General features: G+C 35.8%; 3 protein-coding genes across 3 annotated transcripts; 2 read left to right on the top strand and 1 right to left on the bottom strand.

The window, feature by feature from the left end:
• Window positions 1-1,358: 1,358 nt before the first annotated feature.
• Window positions 1,359-5,710, top strand: LOC128029273 (calcineurin B homologous protein 1). The gene is made up of 7 exons (XM_052616952.1): window positions 1,359-1,634; window positions 2,161-2,233; window positions 2,336-2,416; window positions 2,776-2,900; window positions 4,167-4,228; window positions 4,305-4,427; window positions 4,515-5,710. Exons 1-7 carry the CDS (start codon window positions 1,568-1,570, stop codon window positions 4,566-4,568), a joined length of 585 nt encoding a protein of 194 aa, XP_052472912.1. The 5' UTR covers window positions 1,359-1,567; the 3' UTR covers window positions 4,569-5,710.
• A 379-nt stretch (window positions 5,711-6,089) lies between these two features.
• LOC128029274 (cytochrome c oxidase subunit 7A2, mitochondrial) lies at window positions 6,090-8,485 on the bottom strand. The gene is made up of 4 exons (XM_052616953.1): window positions 8,323-8,485; window positions 7,034-7,120; window positions 6,347-6,431; window positions 6,090-6,230 (listed from the first exon to the last, which is right to left on the bottom strand). The coding sequence occupies exons 1-4, from the start codon at window positions 8,335-8,337 to the stop codon at window positions 6,172-6,174; spliced, it is 246 nt and encodes an 81-aa protein (XP_052472913.1). The 5' UTR covers window positions 8,338-8,485; the 3' UTR covers window positions 6,090-6,171.
• rnaset2l (ribonuclease T2, like) lies at window positions 6,125-12,676 on the top strand. The gene is made up of 11 exons (XM_052616951.1): window positions 6,125-6,273; window positions 9,426-9,496; window positions 9,600-9,693; window positions 10,647-10,704; window positions 10,873-10,940; window positions 11,063-11,120; window positions 11,212-11,279; window positions 11,399-11,512; window positions 11,593-11,641; window positions 11,713-11,787; window positions 12,383-12,676. Exons 2-11 carry the CDS (start codon window positions 9,487-9,489, stop codon window positions 12,572-12,574), a joined length of 786 nt encoding a protein of 261 aa, XP_052472911.1. The 5' UTR covers window positions 6,125-6,273; window positions 9,426-9,486; the 3' UTR covers window positions 12,575-12,676.
• Window positions 12,677-12,721: the final 45 nt, after the last annotated feature.

The raw sequence follows: 12,721 nt of genomic DNA on the forward strand, positions 1-12,721 counted from the left end.
ATCTTTTAAGACACACCCAGAGCTACCTGGAAGTGAATGTAAATTTTACATTTGTGATTCAATAACTGGCACAAAATGTGTTCAGATATCTAATCATCTGATGGATGATCTGATGTGCCAAATCCAACAAACCCTTGTCACCTTTTTTTTTTTTTTTTTGGATTGGTGTCACTGTTTCTTGTCCACACATGCCATTTTTTCAAAGCATTTGTATTTGGATATGACACAAACAGGAAACAACCGAATCTTTCTGATCGTAATAGATTTCTATTGATATTTAGGTTTTCCTTTCCTGACACCATTTTGTATATGGTTTTTAAAAGTAGTGAGGTAACTATTTTGATACTTTTATCTACCAGCAAGGTTTTTATTTTATTTGTAATTTTTTGCCTCAAAAGTAACTACTCAGATGCCAAGCTCTGAGATCAGCAGTTACACTGTCCCAAGACAGTGTAGGATCAAGGGAAATATGAATTATTTTAAAGATGCAACTAAGGCTGAACGAAATAAATGGCTTTAGAGGAACTTTCAGAATCATATTTTAATATCTTACATAAGCAGTAAAGTGTACAGACAGTGTGGGGATGGACGTTCATCTCATAATGAAAGACTCTGGCGCCCTCCAGTGTATTAAAAGGCGCTGAGCCTGTCTTAAACGCTACCAAATGTTTTCTGTCTACAAACAAACATTGTTTATTAATGTGCCGAGGAGACAAACTGTTGCGAAACTTTTGGTGTATGTTCTTTCTCACAAGAAGAAAAACAAATCTGATAAAATTATCCGAGTAAATGTGCGATGCTGCCATTAAATATACATTGCAAAATGTAGGGGATAACTTGGCATAGACAAAAACAAAACAAACATGCTATTAGTTATAGATTAAATGTGATTATTATGAGCAAATACAGCGATGGGAAATCCGACTTATTTCAACTGATCGGTTCTTTTAAACAATTCCACAATCCCGTTTCAATGATTCATAATGCTCATGATGTACGTGATTACGCAATCACGTTGCAAGTGGACATTAAACACTAAATCATGTGGACACATATCGCTGTTTATTTTTTTTTTATTTTTTTATAACGTTTGCCCGAGTTCAGTCGCAACAATGATTTCGCTCCGAAATATTAATCTAAAATTAACTTTCTACAAAATTGTCTTGTCAGATAAAACATTCACGCAGTCACGGGATAAAAGTGTTTTCAATTTTTTAACATTTTTAAACGTCTCACATTACGGTTCTTGGCTCATTACAAGTCGGACGTTCGAACAGAGACGGCTCTCAGTTCAAGTCGGTTCACCGATTTTGTGGAGTCATTTAAAAGATTCGACTCAAATGAATCAGATTTCAACAGTGAAGTGGGCGTTGTAATCTGTGTAAACAGAGCTTGTATTATTCTGAGCAAGCCCAGGCAAAAGCAACGGCGTATGCGAAAATTCCGTTAACAATTTGTAAAATCAGATTTTTAATGTCGTGACTTTTCAGTTTTCATCCATTTCTGCTCTCCGGTTCTCTGCATATGGGCTAAATGTTCGAAAGCTTTCAACACAAAACTATATAAAATGGGTTCGACGAGCTCCACCCTATTAAAAATCCCAAACGTCGAGGTGTTGATGCAAGAAACGGGCTGTGAGTGACATTTGACACAACTGTGTTTTGTTACTGGCTTGTTGTCGCGCTTGACCGAGTTAACAATGATATAAAGTAACATTTTCCCTGCACGTTTGTTGCCATTTTTATCTGTAATTCTCACCCGTATGGTCGCAAAGATAAAAGTGTCAGATATATTAACTATATTAATTTGTAATATAGTATTTCTCGTAATATAGTGTATTAACTCGGTTTGCATGAGCGAAAACTGTCCCAGATTGACAGTGACAGGTGCTGTTCTGTTTGAGAATTAATTTACCAGTTGCAAGCTTGTAACTCGAATACATTGCACAACAATTACATGTAAGCATATATGTCAAACAATTTAAAATAAAAATGCACTAATTAATTTCAGTGAAGCTGGTTGTTGAGGAGAATTGATTAAATGGTCGGTTCAAGTTGTTTACCGTCCACGTGACCTCGTTTGTTAGCCTTTTTGTTGAGTCATGACACCACAGGGCTTCAGTGAAACATTCTCACAGTTGATGTGATTTCTCTTTTCCAGTCTCGCCTGCCCACATTATTCGTCTCCATGATCGCTTCAAAGCCCTGGATAAAGAAGGACGGGGTTATCTCTGGTGAGACTGATGATGTCTTATATCCATGACAAAGGCTCAGTTAAGATGTCTTTTGTAACTACATAAATATCAGCCCTTTGGACTTGTCTCATTCTCACACAGTCCCCAGGATTTTGGAGCCATAAAGGAGCTGGCGATGAACCCCATAGGAGACAGAATAATAGGTGCCTTCTTCTCCCCAGGGTAATGAATCTTGGGATGAGCTACAAACATTGACGATCACACTTGAGTCTTGAATATTGGATTCAAACATAAAACAGTGTGTAGCAAGTCCAGAAGTGTCTGTTTAATATTTTTTTGGCATGCCAAACTGTTGTATAATTTATTTCAGATAACCCCACCCCTAAATGACTCATAAAAACTAAACTGGTGGTTAGTCGATTCACATTTTGGTCAGTCTGTATGTTGGTGGTTACTGGCAAAAATAAACTGCACAGTGATCAGGAAATTAGTTCTGAAAGAGTCAGCATGCGTGAATACATTTCTCAAAAAGGTCTTTTTCAGTTAGGTCTTTAAGTCATCAATAATGATGTTAATCTCAGGAAGGAAACGGTGGACTTCAGCACTTTTGTGAAGATCCTGGCTCATTTCCGCCCTGTTGACAAGGACCGACCCAAAGAGCCCAATTCTCCCGAACCCATCAATAGCAGGAGCAACAAACTCAAATGTATGTTTGCTTTTGCTTTGAGCTGTGAGATTAACCACATCCTCTCAGTAATGGTATAGACCAGTGGTTTTCAACCTGTGGTATTGCAGGTGGGCCGCCAATTATTTTCTGTTCATTTCCAGTCCATTCTAGGGCTGTGCGATTAAAAGAAAACGTCCTAAAATAACGATTTGAGCGTGCGCATATGCCTAACTCCAGGTTCACACACTGTCTGTGATGTGCCTTTTTTCTGAGCCAATGTTGACGGATCAGAGCGTTCTCACTGCAGTAAAAGGCTAGAAATAAAAACGTGCGAAAATAATTCATGTCTAACACATGAGCATAGAGTGAATTTGTTAGTGAACAGGATGCAGTTTAAGTGAGAGGAGACACGTTTTAAGTGTGCACACTCTCTCCTCGCAAAGCAGCGTGTATCTGAGCAAGCACGACTGGTTTTGTGACAGAGCAAAGGAAATCTGCTGCGAACAGAGAGATTCGCACTCGTGCATTATTTTAATGTGCTTTCGCGTTATATTTATGCGCTCTCACTGCTGACCGCATACACATACTGTATACACACTGCAAACACCTGAGGCACCGCTACAATTAATGAGCTCTATGAACAATGCATGGCAAAAAAGAAAAAAAAAGTCCCTGTATACAGGATTTTTTTATTTTTTGCCACAAGTCTATACATTTTTTTACATCTTCACTATAGTGATAATTTTGACTTATGTCTGTTCTAGAGATGTTACAACTTTTTGATAAAGCTCTGATTGGTTTTCTTTTGGAAATATGTTTCAAGTTAATCCTGAATGCATTTATGACTGTAAAAGCACAATTGCAAAATTGATCAAAAAAATCGCGATAGTTTTTTTTTTTTTTTTTTTGTCCATATCGCACAGCCCTAGTTTATTCAATAAATATAGTTTAAAATCTAGCTTCTGAGTACTAAGTTATTAACCCAACAATAGCGGGGTCAGTTAATTTTTTTGAAGTGGGCCGCGCAAACATGTGTTTGGTGTGTGTGGGCCGCGAGTTGAAAAAGGTTGGGAACCACTGGTGTAGAAGATGCTACTGTAGAGATCATGTATATTCAGACGGCCATTATCACAGAATAAAGGACACCCTGAATGGGTTTATTTCACGATAATGACCATCTGACTGAATGATATCCTGTTTATTACACTGCTGTTCACTCAATAAATAAATAAATGCACACAAGATATTGATTTGAGCCGAAATGATCTTGTTCTATTAAATCTCACCTGCTCTTCGTTCCTGTAGTTGCATTTCAGTTGTATGATCAAGACAAGGATGGCAAGATTTCCAGAGATGAGCTTTTAAAGGTCACTAGCTTCTACGTTCATGTTTTCAGCTGTTTTCTCACTGAATGAATACGACTGACCGCAGACTGATTGACAGGTTCTCCGGGCCATGCTCGGGATGCAGGTGACAGAGGAGCAGCTGGAGAGCATAGCAGACCGCACTATACAGGAAGCAGATCTAGACCGGGATGAAGCAATATCCTTTGAGGAGTTTCGTAAGGTAAAACCTGAAATTCTGCATTCACAGTGTTTCATAAAAGCACCCTGTTTTATAATGTTGATGAACCTGTTTACTGTTTTGTTATAGTCTCTGGAGAAGGTCAACATCGACCACAAGATGAGCATTCGGTTCTTGCGTTAGACTTGAGCATCATGGGAAAGCTTGTATGCCTCTATCTCCAAGCTTCAGAAAATGGAAGGAATATCCCGAAATGATCAGGACAGTATGACGGGATCTGTGTTTGTCTGTCTAACAGGAATTTAATGCACTGGTAATGTCTGCAAAAAAACTGCACATTGACAAATAATTTACAATACTGGAGAAGTTTGGAGTCGGTTAGATGGGTATTCTGTCAGGATGCATTAAAATGATCAAAAGTAAAAGTGTCAGGAAAGACATTTATAATGTTACAGAAAGATTTGTATTTCAAAAAATTTTTTATTTGGCAAAGAATCTTGAAAAAATGTTCCTACAAAAATAATGATTAGCTGATGATAATTATTATTACTGATAATAAAAATAAATGTTTATTGAGCTGCGAAGATGCATATTTGAATTCTGAAGGATCATGTGATATTGAAAATAGCTGCTGAAAATGCATCTTTACAATCGCAGGAAATTTTGAATTACATTTTAAAATGTATTAAAACAGTTATTTTAAAATTATAATAATATTTCACATTATAACAGTTTTATTTTTGATAAAAAAATGCATCCTTGGTGAGCATAAGTGACTTCTTTCAAAAACATAAAAAAATCTACTGACCATGTAGATTTTTGCATTATGTGGCTTGATGAATTAATTTTCTAAATTGATTGGTTAATTTTGTATAAAATTATAACTAGTAGGAAAGAGTTCATAATAATGTTCAGAATGCCCAGTGTTGTCTTATGTCACCATATGTGGGGAATTTTGTGCCAATCTCAAGGTAAGATTTCTCATATCTGAAGGTTTATTAGATGTTTACGCTTCCATCTCAGTAGATTTTAAACATCTTGGTTGCATGGTGCTTACCATGCATTTTTAATAATTCTCTTAATTTATCTTAATTCCTGATAAAAACTGGATTTTTTTTTCTGAAGTCAAATCTCAAAAAATGTGTTATTCTTTCAATGCCGCTATGCTTCTTGCCATTTTACTTACAAGTGAGAAGAAAGGCTACCTCACCTTACTTGCACTTATCCATGCTGTACCAAAACCACTAAAAAAGAGGGCTTTTTCATCTTTGTATGAAATTTAACTGACTTTTAAGAATGATATTAAAAATTAACTTTGCACAGGATTCAAAGTATTGTTTGGTATCTTTCTGAAGCAAAGTTTTAAAAAATCGCTGACCTCTTCTTGTGGTACAAACCCAGTTCTTTAAGCAGTGAGCAGTTTTTGTAACTGAAATTCATTGGAAAATCTGAACAAGCTTTTATTTTAAGCTGTGTTTTGCTATAGGCACTAGGTGGCGCCAAAAGTGTGTATTGTTGATTCCTGCCAGTGAGACACTACCATTCATTTCATTTAAATTGATCAAAAGTCACAGTAAAGACACTGTTAATGTTGGTGAGCATAAGTACTTCTTACAAGTACATAAATACTTTTGAACAGTAGTATAATGTAGTGACCAAACATTAATGTATGAGAGTCATAGATGTAGAATTGAACATAATGTATTCCTCTTTCTTACATGTGTTTTATTGTTTAAGATATTTAAAATGAAATAGATTTGTACAGCATCATGCAGTATCCAAGTTATTATGCTTTTCTCCTGGGCATAGAGGCCATCAGCAACCAGTAGCAGGAAAAGCCAGTGCCTAAAGAGAACCACAAAGGGAGAGAAGGCTTCTCTTAATACTGGTATGTACGTTTTATAAACCTGAATAAAAAAAGTAATGTCAAGTGTTCGTGATTGGCCAGAAGGGTTTCGTACCTACTATTGTGATGGTCATGGTCAAACGGTACAGAAGCACATCAGTGGTGCCTCCCTTAATGTGGACTGGCAGACCGTTATCCTCCTGTTAGTGTGGATAAATGTTGCAAATCAACGGAGATGTTACTCTGGCAATGTACGGCAAACAATGCAACATGAAATCTGTATGGATATATTAATTGAAATATCCTTTTTGTTATGCGAAAGTAATCTTTGCAGATAGATAGAAATCTAATGTTTCTTCACGTTAGATACACAATGAATGATATGAATATTAATATTTTTGTTTTTATTGATTGATTTTTAATGATTAATTACTTCTATAATACATCATATATATTTATTTGTTATTGATTCTAAATTATGAATAATTTATAAAGGTCTTATTTATTTACAGTTATTAACAATAAGTAATACATTCTTATTAAGTTATTTATTTATTTTATATGGAGTATTTTTATATCTTTAAGAAGATATTTTTGAATAATGTTGTAACCAAACAGTTTTGGTTTCTATTGTCTCTTTTTTTTTCTTCTTTTTTTATCATACAATGGAAGTCAATGGGAACTGAAACTGTTCAGTTAGCAACCTTCTTTTTTATTTATTTATAGGAATTATACGAACGGAGGAAAGAAATACATTCACACTGAACTTTAAAGTTGTGAATAAAATAAGCATTTTTCTTACCAGGAAAACCTTCTGCCTCTCAGGCACCTTGTTTTTCATTTGCCGGACTGTTGTGCTGAAGGCCCGGGAGGCTAGCCGGGAAATACTCTGAAAGAACCAAAGTTTCATGACATTTGAAGTATTCGAGTTATTGAAGCACATTCATTCCATAAACATTGTAGAACAATGTGCTAAAATGCATGCTAATATATGTAAGCAATGACTGAAATGATAGCCAAATTATACCAGCAACATGTTAAAACATGGTAGAATCATGTTAAAATTGTAAAACATGAAAGCCGAAAAATGCTAGTGATGTGAAAGAAACAACTTTTTATCTGTCGCATACAGATTCTATGGCTTTACAAGTTTTTCCATTGACATTTTCCATTTATAGTTTTTCCTCATTAGATTGGGAAAATTCATGAATTATCAACCTATGTCCATGTTAAATAGCCCAAGTTGTATTTTTGAGCTACTCTTTTGGGACTCTCAGACCCCAAAGAGAAGACCAAGCGATCCTACACTTGAATATTTTGAATACCTTTGCTATATTATAAATAAGTCAAGTAGAACAAAACGTGTAAAAGGAATGTAACTTTTTATGCTTGTGAAGGTCAACCCAGCTCATGTGGAGCAGAGATGAATTGTGGTTTTAGCCAATTGCTGCTGACCAGCACCTTGAACAAACCAATCAGATTGTAATACACACTGAACGTCTCACCCCTTTTACTTCGCTGTCCACCAGCGTGTGTGTGTGTGTTTTTCTGCATGTACGCATGCTAAATGTGGAGAGGCTAATGGGGACATGACCTCAGTGTCCATTAAAAAAAAAACACTTGTGTCCATTTCATATCGAAACACACTTATTACAGAGACTCAAGACAACACGTTTACATGCAAACCTAAGATCTGTTAGATTCCATGTAGAGTACAAAAATCATTTCTGATTAGGTTTTTTAAAACAGGTTTGTTTGCACATTCAAAACTTTTAGAATAAAAGACAAACGCACTGAATTGATTGCTCAAAGCGTGTGCTTCGGTATAAGTTGTCTTTAGAGGTCGTTTAAGGCCGTCAGTCATTCTCAAAACCACTGTAATTACCAATAGTTACAGTACAACCACCTGTTCGTATCAAAAACAAGACTTCTATCTAACAACCAGCTTTCTCAAGCAATGTCTGCAGTAAGGTCAGAGTAGCGTTGTGTGGCATTGTTCCTGTTTCACAAGTATTTTAGGAGTAGATTCTTCCTCTACAGCTGTTATGCCACAGACAATGGAAGAATAAAGAAGAATAGCAGTGTATTTACCAGTAAATGCTTCATGTCCGACGCTGCTCTCTGTTGAGCTTGTTGATTCTCGTCTAGTCGGGACCCTTACAAGGACACACACATATAGCAGAGCTCTTGAACCAGAGCCAAGCAGTCAGGCATGGAAAGATCACTCGGAACAGCCAAGCTACCAGCTGACATACAACACTGAACTGCAAAGTAGTAGACATATTTCATGCTTCATGTTTACAAAGCATATTGTGATATGTTTTTCACTGAAGTATAATGCCTTAAAATGTCTTACACTATGCCCGTATTTTGTCATGAATAGAGCCAGTCCAAAGGTCGTAAACTACTACCTCCCTCTTCGTTTTACACAATTCATTACCGTCCCAAAATCTGACATTCTCAAGAATGTGGGCCATCATTTCTACAACAGATCAACTTTTCTTCAAACATTAATGGAGTCATGATTTTGGTTGGACTTGACAATTTTGACACTTAATACTTCTTTGAAACTTCAGGGTCCTACCAAACCTTCAAAAACCTTTAAAGATAAATAAAAAGAATGAAATGGTACATCAGACATACAAGCATTACATTTTGTCACAACTGTTTTTAAACAACATACCAAACCTTCAAAAAATCAAATCAAATAATAAAATTACAGCCATCTGACAAATAAGCATTTTTTTATATATATATATAATTTTTTATCTGTCATCTATAGCATTTGATAGGTTAGTGTCTTTTCAAAGGCAATTTTAAGTGATATCTTTCTTTGTGAAATAATATCTCATGTTATATAATGTTATGGTAATATCATGCCAGTGTGTGCATATTTAAAAAGAGGACATTTAATTCAGTCATCATTTTAAAAAGTTGAATGGGTAAACAATATAAAATACTAAGAAAAAAATTACTTTGTGTTATAAAAAAAAAAAAAAACTTTAAAGGGCACTGTGTTATCGTGAAAATCTTGTACCTCAACTATTAAAGATGGCTCAGGCGAGACTTTCTCCAAATCTCCCCAGCTTCTTTCTAATCTTGCCAAGTAGGGCATGGCAGTATCACTTCTTTTTTCTCAGGCATGCAAACATAGAACATTCACTTGTTTGTGGTCTGTTTTGCTTCTGCATTAGACTAGGTGAAGGGAAGTGAAGCTGACACTCTATCACGGTACCCCAGACCTGCAGCATCAACATGAGCTACGGTAGTTATAGATCTATTTATTTATTTATTTACAAGATTTTCAGACTGCAATTGTTCTGAATGTATAGCTTCTGCTTCAACTGGATTGCACTGTGTTGTTTCAGATAAACACATCCTGTGGGTCTGCACCGCTGCTCTGGTCACTGGTTGGGTCCTCACGAATGATGACGGACATTGTTCTGGGACTGTCATGAGGCAGTAAGACACAGTCATTCAAATATTCTTTCATTAATAAATCACCATTCGTTATTGACTAGTAGAGACCAGCAGTATCTATCAAATATTTAAAGGAATAGTTCACCCCAAAATTAAAGAATTTACTCACCATCAGGCCATCCAAAATGTAGATGATTTTTATTATTATTATTATTTTTTTTCATAGGAACAGATTTTAAGAAATGTAGCATTACATCACTTGCTCACTAATAGATCCTCTGCAGTGAATGGGTGCCGTCAGAATGAGTGTCCAAACAGCTGATAAAAAAAATCACAATAATCCACACGTCTCCATCAATTAACCTCTTGTGAACTGAAAAGCTGCATGTTTATAATAAATGTCATCATATGTCGAGACATTTTAACTTTTTAAACTGTCGCAACTGGCCAAAATACGTCTGTAATCCATAATAACACTTCCTCCTGTAGAAAGTCCTTCCCCTATTGTCTTCTCACATCTAAGTCCACCGACATATTTGTTTACATCTGTTTTCACTGATAAACGTTTGAACCTGTGTATATATATATATATTTTTTTTTTTTTACTGGAGAAAGCAACACTATGGATAGAGGACTTATATAAAACAAAAACATCTTGGTGATGGATTTATTACAAACACACAGCTTTTAACTACACAGGATGTTAATTGAATGGCTTGGAGTGGTGTGTACTTGTGGATCATTGTGATGTTTTTATCATCTGTCTGACGGCACCCATTCACCGCAAAGGATCCATTGGTGAGTGATGTACTGCTAAATGCTCTCCAAATGTTTTCAGATGTAGAAACACTGTTTCATTTTTGGGTGAGGTATTCCTTTAACTACTGTAAATGAACATATAACTGTATTGCAACAGAAATGCAGGGCTGCACATGCAGAATTGAAAAAGATACAGCAAATAGAAAGAAAAAGTACAACTCCCTTTTCATTTTCAGCTCATGCAACTGGACTTGTATGCATCTCACTCTTCAATGGCCTGGGAGTTTCTGTATTGTATGTCTTTATATTTTATTTATTACACCGGTGCTAGTAAACTTCACACAAGACTCATTGAAATCATGTGAAGCGTATTGCTGATATTGATATCTGTGCTTCATATGAAAACAGTTGTGAACTCAACTTAACATGACCAGTCTTCTTTTTTTCCCTGCCCTCCCACAGGGCATTAACAACAAAACCATCTGCAAAATACCACAGACGGTTCAATACTGGACCATCCATGGCCTATGGTGAGGAATTCAATGGCTATTGTTCCCACTCCCGCTCATATGAAAATGAACAGTTCACAGGAACATTCTGTATTTATTATTTCTGACATTATTATAAAAAAACAGTTTCTAATGTCATTTAGGCCTATACGTACTGGTCACTGCTGTGACTGCTGGCCGATATACCATTCCCATCTTGAGGTAAAAACACTTCAGTCCACTGTGTATTTGTTTCTATTGTTATTTTTTGAAACATCACTAATATAAAACGTAACCTCTTGTTTATGTTCAGGAAATTGAGCCTGATCTCACGAAACTGTGGCCATCTTTTATAAAAGGAAAGCACTTCTTCTACTTCTGGTAAACAGAAAAAAATTAGCATATTTAACGTAATATCTGGTATGTCTGACTGGTAGCTCAGTCATATTTTCATTGCTAAGAAGCAACAGTGATTGGTTTGATTCGGTTTGGTTTGGCAGGAAGGATGAATGGGTTAAACACGGGACGTGTGCAGGCTGTGTGGAGACCATGGGTTCACCGCTTCTTTATTTCCAGACCGCTGTCAAGCTTCGGAAACTCTATGACATTGATAAGTGGGTGTTTTTAGCACACATACCATGATATCATTTTTATCATGAACTCATCTGTTTTCACTGATTTAATTTGTTTTCAGTATCTTGGAAAAATCTAGAATCAAAACCTCATGCGAAGTGTCATATAAGGTAAGTTAATCTCAGTTTGAATACATTTGAGAAGCAACGCTTCATAAATCTTTCCATGATGTGATCCGCAGCTTGACGACATACGTGGCGTTTTGACCCCGCTGCTTGGAGAAAACTATGATTTGCAATGTGTGACGGACAGCGAGGTGAGATAAGCATTATTAAATTATATTTACCATATTCAGTTGAGAATATTAAGAGAAATTTAGTTTAATAGAGATTGTCAATGGAACAGTCCCAAAATCCATTAAAACACATTTATACATTACTTCATGTCCAGCAGATGGCACTAGATAAATCATATTCATATTTTTTTTGTGAACGAGTTAGTAATGAGTTTTTTTGATGGCAAAAAATATGTCTCTTTTGAGATATCTTTGTGGGCATCACGTAAAATAACACCCTACTGTACTCAGATTCACAAACCAATAATGAACCAAAACCGTGCAGCTCTAAAAGTGTAGCTAGATTCATGAAATAAATTACTATTTCTTTTAATTAGTTCAAAAAGACCAGTTTTAATGAATCAAACGTTAAATACTGTAATAATTCACATGTATGAGCTTTTTTCATATGCAAGCAAAAATGGCAAAACATAAATATCCTCCGATGAATTGGGATTGGAAAATCTGTATTAATACCCAGTCTTAATAAAGGGAATTAATTATTAAAAAGTAAAAGAAGTCATTTACAATTACATGTAAAAATCCTAAATCATGACTGTTGTTTCCTCATTTTTAGGGCCGTGAAGCGTTGATCCAGCTGAAGATCCATCTCTCCAGGAACCAAACCCTTGGATGCCCCAAACAAGAACAAGAGCAAAAGTTTGATCTGTTAGCGTGGTCTAACAGCACAGGACATCCCTGTCCGAAGAACAGCACTGTCTTTTATGTTCCAATTAACTACGAAAATCCTCATGAACCCTGTAATTAAGAGAAGCTGAAGCTTTCACTGCTTTCATGTTTGACTGTCCTTTTCCAGTCCTCAGATCGAATGCATTTGAATAAAAATGTTACATAATTCCTAAATATTAAACTTGGCTGCATTTTTTCCCATTAGTAAACCAGAAGAACATCACAG

This window comes from Carassius gibelio, chromosome A15 (assembly GCF_023724105.1).
Source record: "Carassius gibelio isolate Cgi1373 ecotype wild population from Czech Republic chromosome A15, carGib1.2-hapl.c, whole genome shotgun sequence".
NCBI classification, from domain to species: domain Eukaryota; kingdom Metazoa; phylum Chordata; class Actinopteri; order Cypriniformes; family Cyprinidae; genus Carassius; species Carassius gibelio.